This window comes from Chanodichthys erythropterus, chromosome 18, assembly GCF_024489055.1.
Source record: "Chanodichthys erythropterus isolate Z2021 chromosome 18, ASM2448905v1, whole genome shotgun sequence".
NCBI lineage: Eukaryota > Metazoa > Chordata > Actinopteri > Cypriniformes > Xenocyprididae > Chanodichthys > Chanodichthys erythropterus.
Genome location: NC_090238.1, coordinates 20565708 through 20585227, shown reverse-complemented (window position 1 = coordinate 20585227; position 19520 = coordinate 20565708). Strand labels below are relative to the sequence as shown.

The 19520-nt window shown below is 36.1% G+C and overlaps 1 protein-coding gene across 1 annotated transcript in view; it reads right to left on the bottom strand.

The window, feature by feature from the left end:
* Positions 1-355: 355 nt before the first annotated feature.
* Positions 356-19520, bottom strand: part of kif20ba (kinesin family member 20Ba) — a 31231-nt gene continuing 12066 nt past the window's right edge. Inside the window, exons 21-34 of the mRNA XM_067367360.1 lie at positions 18300-18438; positions 18067-18189; positions 17907-17967; positions 17656-17781; positions 15856-15974; positions 15604-15759; positions 15343-15519; positions 10892-11026; positions 10249-10338; positions 8744-8956; positions 3555-3629; positions 2348-2450; positions 2097-2233; positions 356-1309 (exon numbers count right to left, since the gene is read on the bottom strand). Of these exons, the coding sequence (XP_067223461.1) occupies positions 1232-1309; positions 2097-2233; positions 2348-2450; positions 3555-3629; positions 8744-8956; positions 10249-10338; positions 10892-11026; positions 15343-15519; positions 15604-15759; positions 15856-15974; positions 17656-17781; positions 17907-17967; positions 18067-18189; positions 18300-18438 (1732 nt within the window). The 3' untranslated portion in view covers positions 356-1231. The remainder of the gene's footprint in view (positions 1310-2096; positions 2234-2347; positions 2451-3554; positions 3630-8743; positions 8957-10248; positions 10339-10891; positions 11027-15342; positions 15520-15603; positions 15760-15855; positions 15975-17655; positions 17782-17906; positions 17968-18066; positions 18190-18299; positions 18439-19520) is intronic.

Below are 19520 nucleotides of genomic sequence, written 5' to 3'. Positions count from 1 at the left end.
ATCAAATGACAGGGACAATGACTCACCTTGTTCCAAAAAAACAGACAAACCCAGTGACATTTTACACGTACAATCAAAACTCACGATTACAGTCTGTCTCATGACCCTACATTCACTGGGAAGCACATAAACATCCATATGCATTTGTGGGGTGCTGAAGTGGACAGGAAGGAAATATATATAAGGGCATGTAAGCAAAACAGGCTGTAAATGAAGTTTTTCTTAGATCTCATTCCTAATGGTCACAATTATGTCAGAGGTAAAATGCGCAACATAGACCTGCATAAGCACAGCTGGGCTGCACATGGCTCATTCTGTTTTTTCCACCCTTTTCATTGGTCTTTATTCTTTTACTACACAGTAGGTTTTCACTCCTCCATTTTGTCTTCACCACATGCTCCCACACTTTTGACACTCTCACAACTGTGATTCATCATAACAAGCAGCCACCCCATCCACATCCTGTCATTCAGTGCCAACGAAGAGATAGACCTGTTCCCAGTTCCTCACCCTTCCCCTCTCTCCTTTTATGCCATCTTAGATAAGGGCACCGAGCCACATGCTGCGATCGGGAAATTCAATTACCCATCTGTTACGTAAACATTTGTTCAGTAATTCAAACGAATAGTCCTTCGGTTTCATTAGGCATCTGGCACACAGTTTTACTGACGTGGTAATGTAGAGTATTGTGAGTGGCACGTATTAATGGTTTGTGACAGGGTGATAAATACAGAAACAAAAAATGTTGACAACCCCCACAAAACCAATAAACCTTTACTTTGTGCTATATTTTGCATGTGTGCATTTTTATATCTTGAAAAACAAAGAGTTTGAGGGAAACAACAGCTTTGCGTTCATTTGCAGGGAGTATAAGCACCATGTAAACAAATAACCGTAGTTTAAATGTACAGTGAAACCTTGTGTCAGAAATGTGCAGTAGTGATTTCTGAACTTTCATTCTAACTCTAGCAGCAAAAATGAGTTAATTCCTCCATAAATGATGAAATCTGTCCATTTCAACTTGCCATTAAAAGCGGCACTTGTGTTACATTTCAAGGATAATATATTATGTGCCATATTTGATAAAAAGAGAATTTAACTAATAATCAACAGATATTGTGTATGAAAAGTGCATCAGATTAAGAAAAAACAAAAACAAGAGACGATAAAGATTGATTTAAAAAACAAAACAAAAAAAAAAAACACAGAATAAAAAACATTTCCTTCCATTTCATTTAGCAGTCCTAGTACGAAGACGTTTCTTGATAAGGTTTTCACTTTCTTTCTCCCCTGGATTTCGGCCAATGATCTACAAGAAAGTCAAATGTCAGCTGTTACTGAGAATGTAATTTTAGAATAAAAACAATGTAACTTTACATTAAAATTAACTGAAAACATTTATATTTAGGTCAAGTACACTATCGTGTCATTAAGATTTGGGGTCAGTCATTTTTAAAAAAATAAATTAATATTTTTAATCAGCAAGGACATTAAACTGATTAAATGTGATATTTCTACAGAACATTGCTATTTCAAATTAGGGTTTGAATGACTTAAAAAAAAAGAGGGGGGACAAAAAAGTAGACAGTTTAACAATTAAGTAAGTAGACAATTAAAAAACAAGATTTGTGAGTTATATGTTTTAGCAAATTAACTTTTCAAATATATGCTAGAACTTTTCAGTTCCTAAACTATTTTACTGATAAATCAGAGAACAGCGTTGACTGAATATTTCTGTGCGCACAATCTGCACGTGATGTGCGCGCTACTGTCTGTGTGTGTTACAATGTAGCAGCAGATTAGTTTAGAACATCGATTAACTTATGTGTACAATAAGCTTTTTAAAACGTGCATTCACCCGATCAATATTGAGCATGGACTTCAAGATTTCTTATCCTGTTGCGCCCTCTATAGGCCATAATCAGCGGCTAGTCGACTTCAAGCTTAAAGCGTCACGGCAGAGCATTAAAGTCGAGTAGTCGATTAGTCTGTGCAACCCCTATTTCAAATAAATCCTGTTCTTTTAAATCCTGAAAGAAAAATAAAATTAAACGGTGAGCACAAGAGAACCCAAACTTTGTTTACCATTACATTACCTGATGGGCTGGTATGTCCATTGGGGAGGAGATATCCGGTCTGTCGTGTTTTCGTTTGTCACGTTTGGATTTAAGTTTTAGAGACTTCGCCCCACCATCAGGGGACTTCCCGCTCATCAATCCCATGATCCTCTTTGCTGAGACAGAGAAAGAATGTGATTGTCAGATAAACAAATACGACACCTGAGTATGACTCAGAAATGAAGTCTAGAATATGTCTAGACAGTCTATGGAATATGTCTAATCCTGACCTTTACTCCCAAGAAAGGTGGGAGAGCCTTGAAGAAAATCTCCAATCTTCTGGATCGTTTTGTCTTTTTTCCCTCTTTGGTTTGACTCCTGGGAGTTTGAGGGCTACGAGGAAGAAGAACAGAGTTCATCAGTCACTGTAATCACAAAATACCGCTAGGATCATGATTCACAATTCTTCCAATCAAAGTTTTTGAGTGTGTGATGCAGTGACTCTGTGCCACCTAACTCCTCTGTCCATACTTCCTTCTACCTGATTTCTACCTTATTACAACCTAATTATTCACTTTGTTCTAGACCAGGGGTTTTCAAAGCATGGAGGTGTCAGGGAACGCGCAGAGTAGGGCTGGGCTTAAAGTGACAGTCCTTAATGTTAATCAAACAAAAGAAAAAGAAAGCATTCACTGCTCTTGACTGAATATAAGGGAAAAGCACATTGGAATAATAATAATAAAAAAAAACGTGTTGTGTGTGAATGCTTTCTTTAAAAAAATACTTGCCGTTTTCTCATTTTTGTTGTCAGTTTATTTTGTCATTGAGAGGAAGGTGCACAGCACGTACACATTAATCTAACTGGCGCTCTCAGCAGTGTGGGCGGTGTTGAATGTTCGCTAACAGTATCCATCTTATTTTTTAATGTGGAAGTAAGGTGTTTTCTGTGAATGTGTGAGATTCAGGTTTATTAGCCGCGCCCGCTATAGGGAAATAACAGGAAGAATATTAAAGTGCAGTAAACTGTAAAACTGTTTGCACTACAAACAAGCATGTTTATAATTAAGACAATGCATTAAAATAATATGCTAAGAAATACCAGTTTGCAATATCAAGCAGCATAACAAGCTGTTTTGTACAGCTAAAAATAACTAAACGAATGACACCGGAAGCCAGACACTTTAAATTACAAATGGCCGCACCCACTGTTACCTGTTAAAAAGAAAAAAAAGAAAAAAAGTGGATATTGCGAAGAATTTTGCGGTGAGTATATGGACCTTTACATAGCTTAATTATGAATCTGTGTAGCCTAGATGTAATCCATACAGTGTAATTCATATAGGCTATGCGTAATTCTCATGTATGCTGTGTTAGAAGGGAAGCCCACTGTCTTTGACTTTGAAAAATATCATACTGTGAGATCGATTCCACTGGTCATTATTACAGAATACATTTCTTAATACATTTACTTCAATATAATAATGTTTCGTAACTCACCTCTTCCTGATGAGGTGTTAGGCGAGGAGTCATTCTACTCCTTGTATTCCTAATGTTCTCACTTTCCACCCCATCCTGAGGAATAGCAAAGTGCAAGAGTAAACAAATATTTTAGAGTTAGGAAGGTTAACGTAAATGCTTTGGTTTCTTTAAGGCCTGTTTCACACATTGTGTCTGCAAAGTGTGAGCAAAGCAACAACTTCAACAGCAGGCTCGTTTTGTGCTTTCACACTAACAGTTTCTGCTGTGTAACAAATCTATGGCTCTATGGAAATCAAAGAGATTTATGGTTTACAAGATTAAATATTTATTGTAATAAAGCCTACTATTTTATAAAATGGTTATTGGAAATGGGAACATTACAAACTTGACCAGCATGAAATCTTAAACCAGGATGGACATCAGATTTAGCACTACTGATTTATACGATACCATTTAAAAGTTTAGGGTCAGAAAGTTTTTTTTTTTTTTTAAAGAAATTAATATGCTTTAATTGATCAAAAGTGACAGTCAGGCATTATATTTCATATGCTGTTCTTTTGAACTTTCTATTTAAGGAATCCCGTTTCCACAAAATTAAGCAGCACAATGGTTTTCAACATGGATAATAATAAGAAATGTTTCTTGAGTAGCAATATATTTGATTTCTAAAGGATCATGTGACGGAGTAAAGGCTGCAGAAAATTGAGCTTTGCCATTACAGAACTAAAATACATTTTAAAATATATTAAAATAGAAAACAGTTATTTGAAATTGTAATACTATTTCACATTTTTACTGTATTTTTAATCAAATAAATGCAGCCTTGGTGAGCATAAAGGCTTCTTTCAAAAAAAAAAAAAAAAAAAAAAAAAAAAAAAAATTACCAACCCCAAACTTTTAAACAGTAGTTTACATGCAAATGGTCATAAATCTACACTGGACTCAAACCACAAAGTGTAGCTATAAATAATCTAAAATATGCATGTGAAAATGATTTTCTTTATTAACTGCAGAAAATGTGCTGTTAACCTGAGTTAGTATGAATGCTGTAACCTCTGAATATGGATGGCAAAATTAATATGTGCAGTTCTCACACCACAGACAGTGAAACAGGCCTTATTTGAATCTCAATGCTTGGCTGTGATCGGTCGTATTAGATGTGATGGATGTTATGAACACTGATGAACTAGTTAAGGAAAAAACAATTACCCAGTCGCAGTGGTTAATTAACCCTCTGTTGATGTTCAGGGCTGCGGGTAATTATATAATGTAAAATGCTAAATGCATATGGAGAAACACACAGCACTTAGTATCTGACTGATCTGAATCTTTAATCTTTACTGACAAAACACAAATTGGTTTCAGGTCAGCTGGAAAGAGTGGCGGTGAAATTCTTGACACTGAAACACAGCACAAAACCCTGAGGATTAGTTGACAGATCTAGTGCCAAGAGTGTGGAGTGCATTAAAGCATCTTTAATAAGACAGCAGAGCATCTGTCTGATCCCTCTCTTACACACATGCATGAACAAATACTACATGAAAAAAATATTTAAATCTGCAGAATAAATAAATAATTCAGTCTGAAAGACTTAGTCTCTCTCCAGTGACTCATCAGTTTTCAGTCTCTTTCTTTCTCTCTCTCCAACCTGTCTGCATTTTCCCTCCATCACTCCCTTCCTGTCACTATCCGTCTCTGTAGACAACAAGATTGCATCTGTGACATTGCATGTGACAGCCAATGCCACGCTCGTAACACCCGCTAACCTAAACGGGGCGGACAGGGGCGGATCTCTGTCTGTCACACCTGTCACCTGCTCTCCGACTTGCAAGCTCGCATTAAACGTAACTAATGCCCTGACTCCCAGGAACTTGCCAAGCCATTCACCATTCAAAAATCAAGACTGATGGCTTGTTCTGCAGTCAGGTGCTGCCATGAAATGGGAAAGTGTAATTACAATAATTCAGGTGTCAAGGGTGAACGTATCACACGATTACAATGATTTCCCCAATTATGTGAAAAGTTATGACCTTGAGGATTTTGTGGGTGAATGATGAATTATGGGTCTATTTTAAGTTCTACAGAGCATTATCTCCCAAAGCCTTTGTTGTTTATGCATCATGTAGAAAAAAATGCCCAGCCACTGAGGGCATGGACAGCTCTTAAAAGGTAATATCACCATAATGGATCTGTAAAACCACATACTGTAGCAAAACCCCTCCATTTACACACCCACCTTGATAGAAAGGTTAAAATTTCTTTGATGCATCAAAAGCTTCAGGGATAATGACTCAGAAGCTGCATTTCCACCATCAGGAACTCTACCCAAATGGCCCGGATAAAATGGTCACAATAACTTTATTAGTAACTATAAAGTGTTAAAAGGTGCAGTATGTGGGATTTCTGTCCGCTAGAGGCCTATTCAAAACAAAGGCGTAGCTTGATGACGCCAAATTTGAGCGCAGAATCTTGGGGCATGTGGTCTTCACATCAAAGGATGGTGCAAAAGAATAGGGATAGGACGCAGGAAGATGCTGGATGGCTTGTGTTGATAAATGACATGCAATTCATTTAAAAACATATTGTATGATGGAGAAAATTCTGTATTACTGTTACTAAAAATAAAGCTGCATCTGATTATGCTATGTTAGCTACTTCACAAAATAGTGTTTTTCTCTGAGGCATGGTACTCGCAAAAAAAAAAAAAAAAAAAAAAAAAAAATCAAGAAAATTAGATTTAAACGATAAGACTAAATGTGTTGAGCTATATAACAACACTTTTCTGTCTATAAATAAATCAAAACAGTTGTTCCCTTGTCTATTAAAGCATGTAATATATTAAAGCGTCATTGGTGTTTCCATGGCTTCTACAAAGTAAAATTGGAAACCGAGGCAGACTGAGGGTAACACGGGTATGACGCAATTGACAGGCGACTCCTCATACGTCCCGGAGCCTTGGTTAAAATTGCAATTTTCTCATGATTTACAAATAGTTGGAAACATTTGGGATATTGTAAGTACTCAAGTGAACAAAATATATAACACTGAACTTGGTTTTTGGATATTTTACTGCAAAAATCTTACATATTGCACCTTTAAGAAGACTACTGGTAGTTGCAAAAGTTTATACTTTATAGGTACTCTCTGTTCAAAGAGGTCTGGACTAGGCCATGTTCTGCTTTTAACAAGGGAATTGGTTGCCTTTAAAGTCAAAGTCAACATGAAACAGCATTTACAAACTTTACTTTTGTAATGTGACATTTCAGAGTAAAACACAATATTCAATGAGAATAAGATAGATTTTACTGATCAGGAACAGTCTGGATTGTAAAATTATTAACTGCTTAACTATTAAATTAACTAATTAAAATGGTTGCACAACCTTTAACAGTAGAGACTTCTTTCAAAAACAATTAAAACAAATCTTACTGACCTCGAAATTTTGAACAGTAGTGCAACTACAGTATTTGGCTACTGGCTAACATCATGTCTGGCCTAGGTGATAGAAAAGTCCTATGCAATTAGACCAAGCATGTGTATTAAAGGAATAGATGACTCAATGAAAATTCTGTCATTAGATATGTTATTTTTCTGTGGAACTGAAAAAAATATCTGAGGTTGGATGTCATTTGTTAATGACATCCAACCTGTGCCACAAAGACTTGGAATGCAGGTTTTTCCTTTTTTTCTTTGTATTAAATACAGCTGCATCCGTTGTGTTCCACTGAAAAGATAACAGCATATGGGTTTGGAACGACATGAGGACAAGCAAAAACAGAATTTTCATTTTCGTTTCTTTTAAAAAAGTAGAGTCAATTTGGGTTTCATGTTGATTTTAAGGACAAGCTCTGCCAGTATTTAATGGAACACTTACATCACACAGACTTGCTCAAATTGATTTGGTGTGAAGGAAAAAATCCAGAGGGCAATAAGTAATAACATAATTAATGGATTTATACTTCTAATCTCTGTGGATTAACCTGAGGAAATTAACATGACCCCAAGTGTCTGTTTTAGCTGTGAATGTTTGGTTCCAGACCATTAGGAGTCCTGAAGGTAGAAGAGCTGTTGTAGTAGGATTAAACAGGAAGAGGGTACCTGAGGATTGGGTTCAGAGAAAGCTTTCTTTTTCACCATGCAGCTCCTGCCTCCTTTCTGCTTCAAGCCAACAAAAGCACCATAAAAATAGTTTGTACCATTCATTTACAAAACTCTCCAACAATTAGCAGCTACAGAGCATGTGGAAGCGTGACTCTGTTGCCAGGGACAACTGGTTTGAGAGCACAAGATTCTTTGACAATAAGAGGTCACTCACTTTGAGTGAAGAGCACTCTTTCATTGTGCAACATAACATCTTCACTGCAGTGTTTTGAGAGAACAGCATGACCTACCCAGACTAGAGACTCTTAAGTGCATGGCTACCCATATTATATGTGATATAATAAAATGTTAACAACCTGTTTAGTCAGCATTTATGGTAGATTTGTATTTGTGTATTGGTAATCCCTTTGTCTGAACAATTCAATTAAATTTCTATAAACAGGTTTTTAAAAATCTATAAACCTACTGTGTATTCTATAATTATTGTTATTGCTCCCAGAGTGCTTAAGTTGCCTGGAGAGAGTGTGTGAGGTTAGGCCAAGTCACATTCAACCACACACATAAATTTATTCTCACACTCAGAACTATATGCTTAATAGGACTGCCATTTTGCTGCCCATGCAAAATGAACACTTAAGTGTGAGCAAAATTAGAGCCTTGTTAATGACTAATTAGGACAATTACAGGGCTGCTGGCTGTGCAGATTAGGTCAGCAGCAGACGGTCTACATTATTTATGAAGAATTTTAATAATAATATATATATATATATATATATATATATATATATATATATATATATATATATATATATATATATATATATATATATATATATATATATATATATATATAAAATATAAAAAAATAAGGTTTTAATGTAAATTAAATTAAAGTAAAAAAAACAACAACTAGAGAACTTAGTGTGATAAATCTGCACTAACATTCTGCTAAATTTCCCATGATTGTAAGGCTTACAAATCGAAAAGATTAGACATTTTGCTCAAACACAAGATGATTGAAGGTCATTCCAGTCACAGCACTTTACTCTAATTTGTGTGAACTAAGAACCGTTTTCTACACCTCCTCCATCCGAATCATTTCTCACCTTCTCCATCTCCCCGCTCTTCCTCTTACGTGTGGGTCGGGAGATTTTAACAGTAATGGCAGAATCTTCTCCCTGCCGCTTGAGAGCAAAACGATCTGGCTGCAGGGGGCTGAAGGAAATTTCTAGCTCAGGCCGTGGAAATCTGGAACGTCTGCCTGTATCCGTGGAGATCTCTGATGAATCTAGCACCAGTGGAAAGCTAGTGGATGAACTCTGCGATATAAAGATTATTATCATCAACCTGATTATCATAATCACTGGACTGAAAAATATGTGCATTTATATATTTAGTAGACACTTTTTATCAAAAATGAGCAACAAATTCATCTAACGAAATGTAACATGAGAGGTGCCGGAACAGGTAAACTTGTTTATTTAATGAGAATTAGAGTTAAAATTAGAGTTTTAATTTTTAATTTACTGATATTTCACTAAAATGTGTAAATAAAACGATGTAATGGAAAGGCTGTGGAACTGACACCTAACTAACCTAAATGGTTACCTAACTGGCCAATCAGGCACAATCACTGGCCAAATGCTGATAACCCAAAACATGTCAGGCCAAATATTAGCCTGGATGGATGAAATAATGGTCTATCACTAGTAGAGATTTTGGGCAACATTTGTTAACATTAGTTAATGCATTAGGTATCATGAAATAACAGTGAACAATATTTTAACAGCACTTTTTAACTATGTTATGGTTCAAAAGTTTGCAGTCAGTAAAAATTTTTGCAAGAAGACTCTTCTGTCCACCAAGGCTGCATGTATTTGATAAAAAAAAAAAAATCATCCAGTCTTTAGTGTGACATGATTCAACAGAAATCATTCTAATATGCTGATTTGATGTTCAAGTAACATTTCTTATTAATATCAATTTCTAAAACAATTGTGCTTTTTAATACTTCTGTGGAAACTGATACATTTTTTTCAGGATTCTTTGATGAACAGAAAATATCAAAAGAACAGCATTTATTTAGAAATATATTGTAGCATTATAAACTGCGTTATTTTCGCTTTTATTCAGCAAGGATTTTAATGCATAATAGTAAGGAAAAAAGAGAGAAAAATGTTAATGACCCCAAATTTTTTGAATGGTAGTGTTTACATATACTAATACAGCTTTAAAAATACAATTTTAGGTTTAAATTACTGAATTCAAAATTAATTATTATTATTATTATGAACAAGCATCAATTAACAGTGAAAAATACATAAATAAATTAATATTAATCTAAAAAAATAATAATTATTAGTTCATGATACAACCTTCTGTGGTGTTTATCTATACTGACAGATGGATTGTTCAAAACTAAGAGAGATGAATATGCACTTTTGTGTAAGAATTGTCCAAAAAAAAAAAAAAAAAAAAAAAAAAAAAACTAATATTGCATAAAATAGGTAGAAACTAAATGAAGGGAAAAAAAAAAAACCAGATTGTAATAGTGATTCAACATGTTTACTACAACAACATGATAAACAGGTAGGTTGTACTTCTGTTTTACCTGACTGGTGACAGATCCTCTGGTTACGCTCGTTTGTTTGAGCGTACTGGTGCTCAGAGGCTTAACATCAGAGAGTTCTTCTTCCATCGTCTAGCACAGCAATTAAGAGACAGTCAATAAACATTCCTCACTCTACATCTAATTACAGACTCAATTTAATTACACAGCTATGTATGTCTAATAAACAACACATGTCACCTCAGGTTGGTACAAATTTATATTGAGAACTCCCTGAATGAATACATGTGTACAAATCAGTTTGGGGAGACGATTCTTTGGAAGACATTGATCTACCAAGAAGTAAAAAGTAATCAAGGCCAGTTTCAGTTTTACTATTATACAATAGAATCCATATGAAAGCTCTATTCATATAACTCTCAGTTCCTCCTAGCATTCAGAGAACTCAGCTCATCTGAGGTGAATTATATAAAATAAAAATGGCCGTTTGGAGGACAAGGCCACACTTTACTTAGCAGTGTGTTTTGTAGAAATGTAAAAATGCTGTCTTTTTGACAACATCCAGAGTAAAGCCACTTCAAATGACATTTTTGATCATTTGACAGTGATTATATTTGTCATACACAGACTCTAATGAATCATAGGTTACAGGTGAATTGGTGGTAATAAGACACGTGTGTATGACCTGGGTAGATGAGTTTCTGTGAAGTCTGCCGTCTATGACACTGACACTGAGCTGTTCCTTCAGTTTCTGGATCTCTGCGTCCTTTGCAGCCAGCTCTCCCTGCAGTGCCTCAGTCCTGCTGTCCTCAGTGACCTCCTGAGACAGAGACAGAATATCAAAGTGTTGAATGAATTATAGAACAATATAGCAAACAATCAAGTGGTAACACGGCTATTAGTTTAACTTTTGCTGTTTAACTTTTTCAGAAACTACTTTTTCAGTAAAACTATTGTTGACAATAAAGGTTCTGTGTGTATACATCACATCCAGATGACTTTTGGTCACATAGGCTACATCATTCAATACAAGTACCCAAATTATTATTATATATTTTTAACTAGACAGTGATCCCATTCAGCTTTAGTCCAGCTAAAAGTAACTTTGAACTCTGAATTGTATGTGTAGATTAGCTTGGCTTCAAAAGAGCAGCATGGCTTTTTGAAGTTCTGCTGGAGCGAGTGATTTGAAACTGTAACGCAGTAAACAAATATGGACTGCTTCATAGTCGTGTAACAGTTATAGAAAATTAACTCTTAGAATGTCTGTCAACCAATCAGAATCAACTATTCAGCATTGTTGAACACGATGACACTGCTATCATACTTTCCTACATGTACCTGTACTGCCACTGAGTGAATTACCCCAGGAATTATGAAATAATATCTCAATTAACCATGCTTTCATATCAAGTAATTTAATTTTGAACAAAAACAGATAAATGCGGACAAAATACCTGAAACATGTGAAGACAGTATACATGAAAATGTAACTTGCTTCACTGCAGTGTACATGACATTAAAAAAAAAATATTTGTAATTAAAATTTTTCTAATTATGATAAATATCAATTTTTTAGAACACTGACAATTTTTTGCTCATTGTTATGTGTGAACTTTAAAGGGGTGGGTGATTATGATTTCACTTTTTTAACTTTAGTTAGTCAGTGTGTGATGTTGCGGGTAGAGCACAAACAACATTTGCAAAGTTACGCTGCCAAGAACACGCATCAAAGGGGTGAGGACATGTTATTGCAATACAGTACATAACAAAAATGCAATAGCATGTCATTAACCCTCATGTGGTGTTCAAAACCCTATAACACTTGTGGTGTTTCCGGTCAAAAATGACCGGCCCATAAAAAAAAGCTTATAAATCACTCATTATATCATATTTTCACCCAATCTTGGATTCAATCTTTTTGTCAACATGTTCTCTTTCAATTAGGACTGGTTTTATATTTCTGTTTGCATCTGATTAATCATGGGCCTCATTTATCTGAGAGTAGGCATCTCATTTTTTGAGTAATTTTTTTTAAATTTTTGAATAATTTTGGAAATATTAAATAAAATCTGAAGAAAATTGGTATTGTTGATCACACTAGTCTACTCTAATGTTTCACCAGGAATTTTGTTTTGAAACTTTTGTTTTGTAAAAAATATGGCACATAGTCACACTTGTGTTCCCGGTCAAAAATGACCGGCCTATAAAAAATAGCTTATAAATCACTCATTAAACCATATTTTCACCCAATCTTGGAATCAATCTTTTTGTCAACTTGTTCTCTTTCAATTAGGACTGGTTTTATATTTCTGTTTGCATCTGATTAATCGTGGGCCTCATTTATCTGAGAGTAGGCATGGTCAAAAATGGTCACAATGGCCGACCATTGAAAGTGAATGGGAGAGATTGAAAATAACAGAACAATTTGGTTTTCAGGAGCATGTTCATTATTTTCATGTACACATATGAGCATATGTGCTTGCAAACATCGAGCCCTTGGACCTGTGCATGTAAACTTTTGCAGCGCATTTCTGTGTTTGGTTGCGTTGTGAACTTTTGCAGCATGTTTTTGTATTTGGTTGCGTTGTGAACTTTTGCAGCGCGTTTCTGTGTTTGGTTGCGTTGTGAACTTTTGCAGCGCGTTTCTGTGTTTGGTTGCGTTGTGAACTTATGCAGCATGTTTTTGTATTTGGTTGCGTTGTGAATTTTTGCAGCGCATTTCTGTATTTGGTTGCGTTGTGAATTTTTGCAGCGCGTTTCTGTGTTTGGTTGCGTTGTGAACTTTTGCAGCGCGTTTTTGTATTTGGTTGCGTTGTGAACTTTTGCAGTGCATTTTTGTATTTGGTTGCGTTGTGAATTTTTGCAGCGCATTTCTGTATTTGGTTGCGTTGTGAATTTTTGCAGCATGTTTTTGTATTTGGTTGCGTTGTGAACTTTTGCAGCGCATTTTTGTATTTGGTTGCGTTGTGAATTTTTGCAGCGCATTTCTGTATTTGGTTGCGTTGTGAATTTTTGCAGCGCATTTCTGTATTTGGTTGCGTTGTGAATTTTTGCAGCGCATTTCTGTGTTTGGTTGCGTTGTGAACTTTTGCAGTGCGTTTTTGTATTTGGTTGCGTTGTGAACTTTTGCAGCGCGTTTCTGTGTTTGGTTGCGTTGTGAATTTTTGCAGCGCGTTTCTGTGTTTGGTTGCGTTGTGAACTTTTGCAGCATGTTTTTGTATTTGGTTGCGTTGTGAACTTTTGCAGCATGTTTTTGTATTTGGTTGCGTTGTGAACTTTTGCAGCGCATTTCTGTATTTGGTTGCGTTGTGAATTTTTGCAGCGCATTTCTGTATTTGGTTGCGTTGTGAATTTTTGCAGCGCGTTTCTGTGTTTGGTTGCGTTGTGAACTTTTGCAGTGCGTTTTTGTATTTGGTTGCGTTGTGAATTTTTGCAGCGCATTTCTGTATTTGGTTGCGTTGTGAACTTTTGCAGCGCATTTCTGTATTTGGTTGCGTTGTGAATTTTTGCAGCGCATTTCTGTATTTGGTTGCGTTGTGAACTTTTGCAGCATGTTTTTGTATTTGGTTGCGTTGTGAATTTTTGCAGCGCGTTTTTGTATTTGGTTGCGTTGTGAACTTTTGCAGCGCGTTTCTGTGTTTGGTTGCGTTGTGAACTTTTGCAGCGCGTTTTTGTATTTGGTTGCGTTGTGAACTTTTGCAGCGCGTTTCTGTGTTTGGTTGCGTTGTGAACTTATGCAGCGCGTTTCTGTGTTTGGTTGCGTTGTGAACTTTTGCAGTGCGTTTTTGTATTTGGTTGGTAGTTGGTAGTTTCAGTCCAAAGCGATAACATTAACTAGTATTTTCGGGAAAAAAAAAATCTTCTCCGGTCAAAATTGACCCGAACACCACATGAGGGTTAAAGCAAGATGACATCATAAGTTATAACCATAATTAAACTAAACTCTACCTGTTTTATCTTCATGCAGCATATATTCTCTGGCTCTCTAGGCATCTTACAACAGTTGAGCGATTTATAGATTATCAGGACAGAATATGCTAATCAATGACTTTAAGATATCCCACATCAGGTACATAAATTAAACAACTAACCATTCAGAAAAATCCTGTTGCATTCTACATGTCATTTCTTGAGTCTCTCCATCATTGTCCGACTTAGGTTCGATAATAAATAAAAGGATAAACAGTTTGACATTTTCAGTGAATCTGCATGAGACAATTGGCACTGCTAACACTATGTGCTAACACGAGCTCTTGAAACTCCCCCTTCTTCTTGGCAACAGCAGCTCATTTGCATTTAAAGGGACACACCCCAAAACAGAGCGTTTTTACTTACCCTCAAAAAGTGACAAATTTAGCATGCTATAAAAAATTATCTATGCAGTATTTTGAGCTAAAACTTCACATACATACTCTGGGGATATCAGAGACTTATTTTACATCATGTAAAAGTGGCATTATATGACCCCTTTAAAGTGTGCGTGAACCAGAAGTTGCAACTGACTTTAAAAGAAACACTAGTAAAAAACAATTCTTGATCATTCCTGGTATGTTATTGGTTTATCCAAAGTCTTGATTTGGATGATGCACCTACTGGTTTCAATTCAGTTTAAAATGTGCTTTTATATATCAGACAATTACACTACCATTCAAAAGTTTGGTGTCCGTAAGATTTTTAAATATTTTTGAAAGAAGTCTTTTATGCTCACCAAGGCTGGATTTATGTAAGCTGAAACACAGTAAAACACTGAAATAATATTACAAATTAAAATAACGGTTTTCCATTTTAATATATTTTAAGATTTGTGATGGTAAAGCTGAATTTTCTGCAGCCATTATTCCAGTTTGTAGAGTCACATGTTCACTTTCCGAAATCATTCTGATTTGGTGGCCAAGAAAAAATTCAAATTATGATCAATGTTGAAAATGGTTGTCCTGTTTAATATTTTGTGGAAACAATGATACTTTTTTTTCAGAATTTGTTTATGAATAGAAAGTTCAAAAGAACAGCATTTATTTGAACATCCTTAATGTCTTAACTTTTACTTTTGAACAATTTAATGCATCTTACTGCTCCCAAATGTTTTAAAGATTTTATGTAGATGGTGAGATCTGTAAGCAAAACTTCACTGACCTCTGGTGTTTGGGGGGTGTTACTGAACTGAAGAATCTTGATCTGTTGGTCTTTCTCTGCATTGGATGTGAGGAGTTTCTTCAGCTGAACCTCCAGAGCTGAGACAAGCGTGTCTCTCTCTTTTCTCCAGCTTTCCATCTCTTCCTCACGAGCAGCAAGACGTGTGGCCAGAGAATCCTAATTGACATTTATCAAGACAGTCATTCTCTTGAACTAAAAATACATGTCATGTTGTCTCTGGAAACACACAAGGGTCTTTACCATTTCAGCCTGTTGGCGGGCATGCCGTTCTCGATCATCAGCGAATCGTCTCATGTCCTGGTTCCTCCTCTCCTCAGCCTCTTTGGCCTGACCAATCAGAACCAACTTCTCCTCCATCCACTTCCTACGCTCTGTCTGGTGCTTCTCGTTGGCCAGCTACAAACATGAAAGCAGAAGAACCAAACTATAAGACCATGAGCACACATTTTCTCTTAGAGTTGAAGAGAAAGAGAAAATATCTGGACACTAGACCTGTAAGCTCTCCTGGGCCTGAGTGGTCTGTTGTCTGGCCTGTAAAATGTCATCAGAGATCGGTCTAGAATCTCTCCTGTTCCTCTGTTCAGGGAGAATTTCTCTCAACCTCACCAATTCTGGAAATAAATACAGTGAGGTCCATAAGTCTTAGACCATACTGAAAAACTGGGATTCAATCAATCCATTCTATTGATCCAATACATATAAAGGTTTTTGATTTTTAAAGGTTTTAAAACAAAAAAAATTTTATGATGAACAAGTATTAGAAATATTTAAGAATCTGAACTTATTCTATTCACTATCAAATAACCAAAATTAAATTGTTACACCATTGTTACACATTACAAATTAAAGCTGAAAGCAGCGATGAAAAGGCCCTCACACATGGGCTCACTGCCAGCACCCAGGCTTACTTGCACTCACGGCCCTAGGAAAACAGTGAACAGTGGGTAATACTGAAATATGGCAAAGTCATTTTGATGCACCACACTTCCTGCAGCCAGCAGGTGGTGCTTTGACTATAACTGAATTTTGCCATGTTGATGTCTTCAGGATTATTATTATAGTTTGGAGCAGGTCAGACACTGTATGCCTGAGTTACAACAACTTCCTGTTTCGTGGTGTTAATGACATACATTAGTACTTAGCCAAGTGTTGCATGATTTAATGTGTTTCTAGTATGTTTGGTACTTCATAGCATATTTAAATGCGTTTCTCGGAATTAAATTACAGTGTAAAGCATGCCGTTTCCTGTTGCCAGCAGGTGGCGCTACGACTAACTGAATATTGTCATGTAGATGTCTTATCAAACATCTGAAGTTTGGGGCAGATCAGACATTATATGCCCGATTTACAACAACTTGCTGTTTAATGGCGAAACATAAAACTTTGTCAGCCTGCCATAGACACGATTTTTGCAATTTAACATCACTATGGTCTTCAGATTAGACTGACAACATATGATGTTGATCTGTTTAAATCTCTATGAGGAGTTAATCACAGTGCAAAACATGTCCGCAGGTATCGCTATGACTGTAACCGAATATTGTTATGAAGATGTCTTCAGGACAAGACTCTAATATAACACATGAAGTTTGGGGCAGACTGGACATTGTATGTCCGAGTTACAACAACTTCATATTTCATGGCGAAACATCAAATTTTGTCAGGCAGCCACGGACACACCCTTCAATGAAAAGTCAAGATCTTCTCAATTTAACATTGCAAAGGTCTTTAGATTAGACTGACCAAATATGACATGGATCTGATTAAAGCTCTAGGAAGAGTTCGTTAAAATACAACATCTGGAAATAGCAAAAACTGCAAAGATTTTGCAGAGAAAATTCAAAATATCCCACTTCCTGTTGGTTTTCAGATTTTGCACCCAGGGACTTTTATGTAGGTATTTCGCTGTTACATCTGTCTACCGAATGTCATACGTGCACGTGAAATGTAGTGCGAAGGGTGCTTAATTAAAATTTTGTAGGTGGTGCTATTGAGCCATTTTGCCACACCTAATTCAGAACCCCATATCTGATGTAAATTTTCACCACTTCTGATTTGTGTGCAAAGTTTCATGAGTTTTCAAGCATGTTTAGGCTCTCAAAAATGTGATTCATTTCAGAGGAGAATAAATGACCGAGCAATTACAATAGGGTCCTCACACCATCGGTGCTCGGGCCCTAATAAGCAACACTCTGAAATACATTTGTCATATATACATTTTTTCTGATATAATGTGATAATATGATATATTATTAATGTATCATGAATGCAATATTGTCCATGTAATCTCACCCTGAGTGAGCTCATTTATCTGAGTCTCTCTGTTGTCCAGCTCCAGGTCCAGCTGTGTCTGTGTTTCCTCCTGTTCTGTCAGTGCCAAACGCATGTCTTCAATAACACGCTCACGCTCTTGCAAATCTACAGAAACCATCAACAAAAATTAAGATTTATCACTGTGTTGACATGTATTTAATTAAGCATTTAAAAATAAGTGGAATCCATTATTGCACACACTCATGCAGATGCAAGTAAACAAAAGAAACCTTTGCATGTTTTCTGATAGAGCAGCAGATTCTCATCTGACTTAGATTCGGAGGATCGTTCCTATATTAGAAGAAAGAGAAAATATTAAAGTCACATGACAATTTCAGTAAATGTTTGTCACTCTGTGGTTTTAGGTGTTCATCACTGGATGGTGCTTACAGCTTTCAGCTGGTTGATGATGCGGTCCCTGTTGGCGATCTCCTTCTGGAGCTGCGCTTTTGTCTTTTCTAAGTCACCGAGCTTCAGTCGTAGAGATTTCTCAGAATCTCGCATGGAGGAGATCTATATCAAACAACATGAGGATTTTTAGCACAGGTCAGCAAAAATTCAAGCTCTGACATGTTTCAGACCAGATGGTAAAGACTTTAAATAAGTGAATGGTGAGTTCTTACCTCTTTCTGGACCTGCTGAATCTGTTTCTTTGAGTCACAGAGTTTTTCCCGAAGATCTGATGAATCATCTTCCCTTCTGCGCAGATCAACAGCTAGACTGCTCATCTTACACTCGCTAGTTTTCATCTCCTCCTTTAACCTGAGAGATGAAAAACCACATTTTTGTTGTCTGATTAACCGTTGTCTGATTAAATTTCTACATCATTAAACAATGTCTTCTTGGCCGATTAAGAGAAGTTTTTTTTTCTTTCCCAGATTTTACTTTTTTGATTAAGGCTGGACGAATAATCGAAAAGTATTCAAAATTGAAATTCAGAACCTCTAACTGACAATTTTCTCATGACGGTTATTTTATTTTTTTAATCCTGTTAATACCTTCTCCTTAAAAACATACTACTGCGGCATGGAAGCAACTCAAACTCAAAAGTCGGCACACACTTTCACTAAACTTTGTCAATTGTATTTGTTTCAAGGCTTGCCTGTTTGGACATTCAAGTAATTTTAGACCATCAAATGTGTATTATTATATTGAGCTACTGCAATGATGCATTGTGGCACACAAACACTCATACAGACAGTAGCTGCACATCACATGAAGATCGCATGCATAGGGGAGCGCAGAAACTTTGTCCTGTGATTTATAACTAAAGTAGCTTACAAACTCAAAAGTTGTAGCATATATTTTCCTACTTTTGAAGTAACTACTTACAACCCACAGCTTCACAATTAATAGAGAGACTATAAGAGTAATTCACACACGCAATCACTTTCATTAAGGCATTCAAATAAATATACTGGTACTGTGCCAATTTATCTGTATCTGATTTACAACAGATTTACAAGCAGAAATCTGTAAGAACCATAGATAAAATAACTGCTGAAAGTGAGCTATGTCATGTCAGAGCACTCTCTCATTAGGAAAAAATATCACAGCTCTAATAGTCAAGCATATTTACAGTACAAACCATGTCAGTGAACTATGAGGGAAAAAAAAAAAAAAAAAAAAAACATTTCCCGCAGGTGGCACTATGACTGCAACTAAAAATTGACATGTAGATGTCTTCAGGACAGCACTCTAATAAAATGTGAAGTTTGGGGCAGATCGGACATTGTAATCATTAATCGTAATCAAGGTAAATATGACCTAAAATCAAAATCTCGATTAATTGTATATCGTCCAGCCCTAATATTGGTATTATATCACCCACCCTGCTCTCTAAT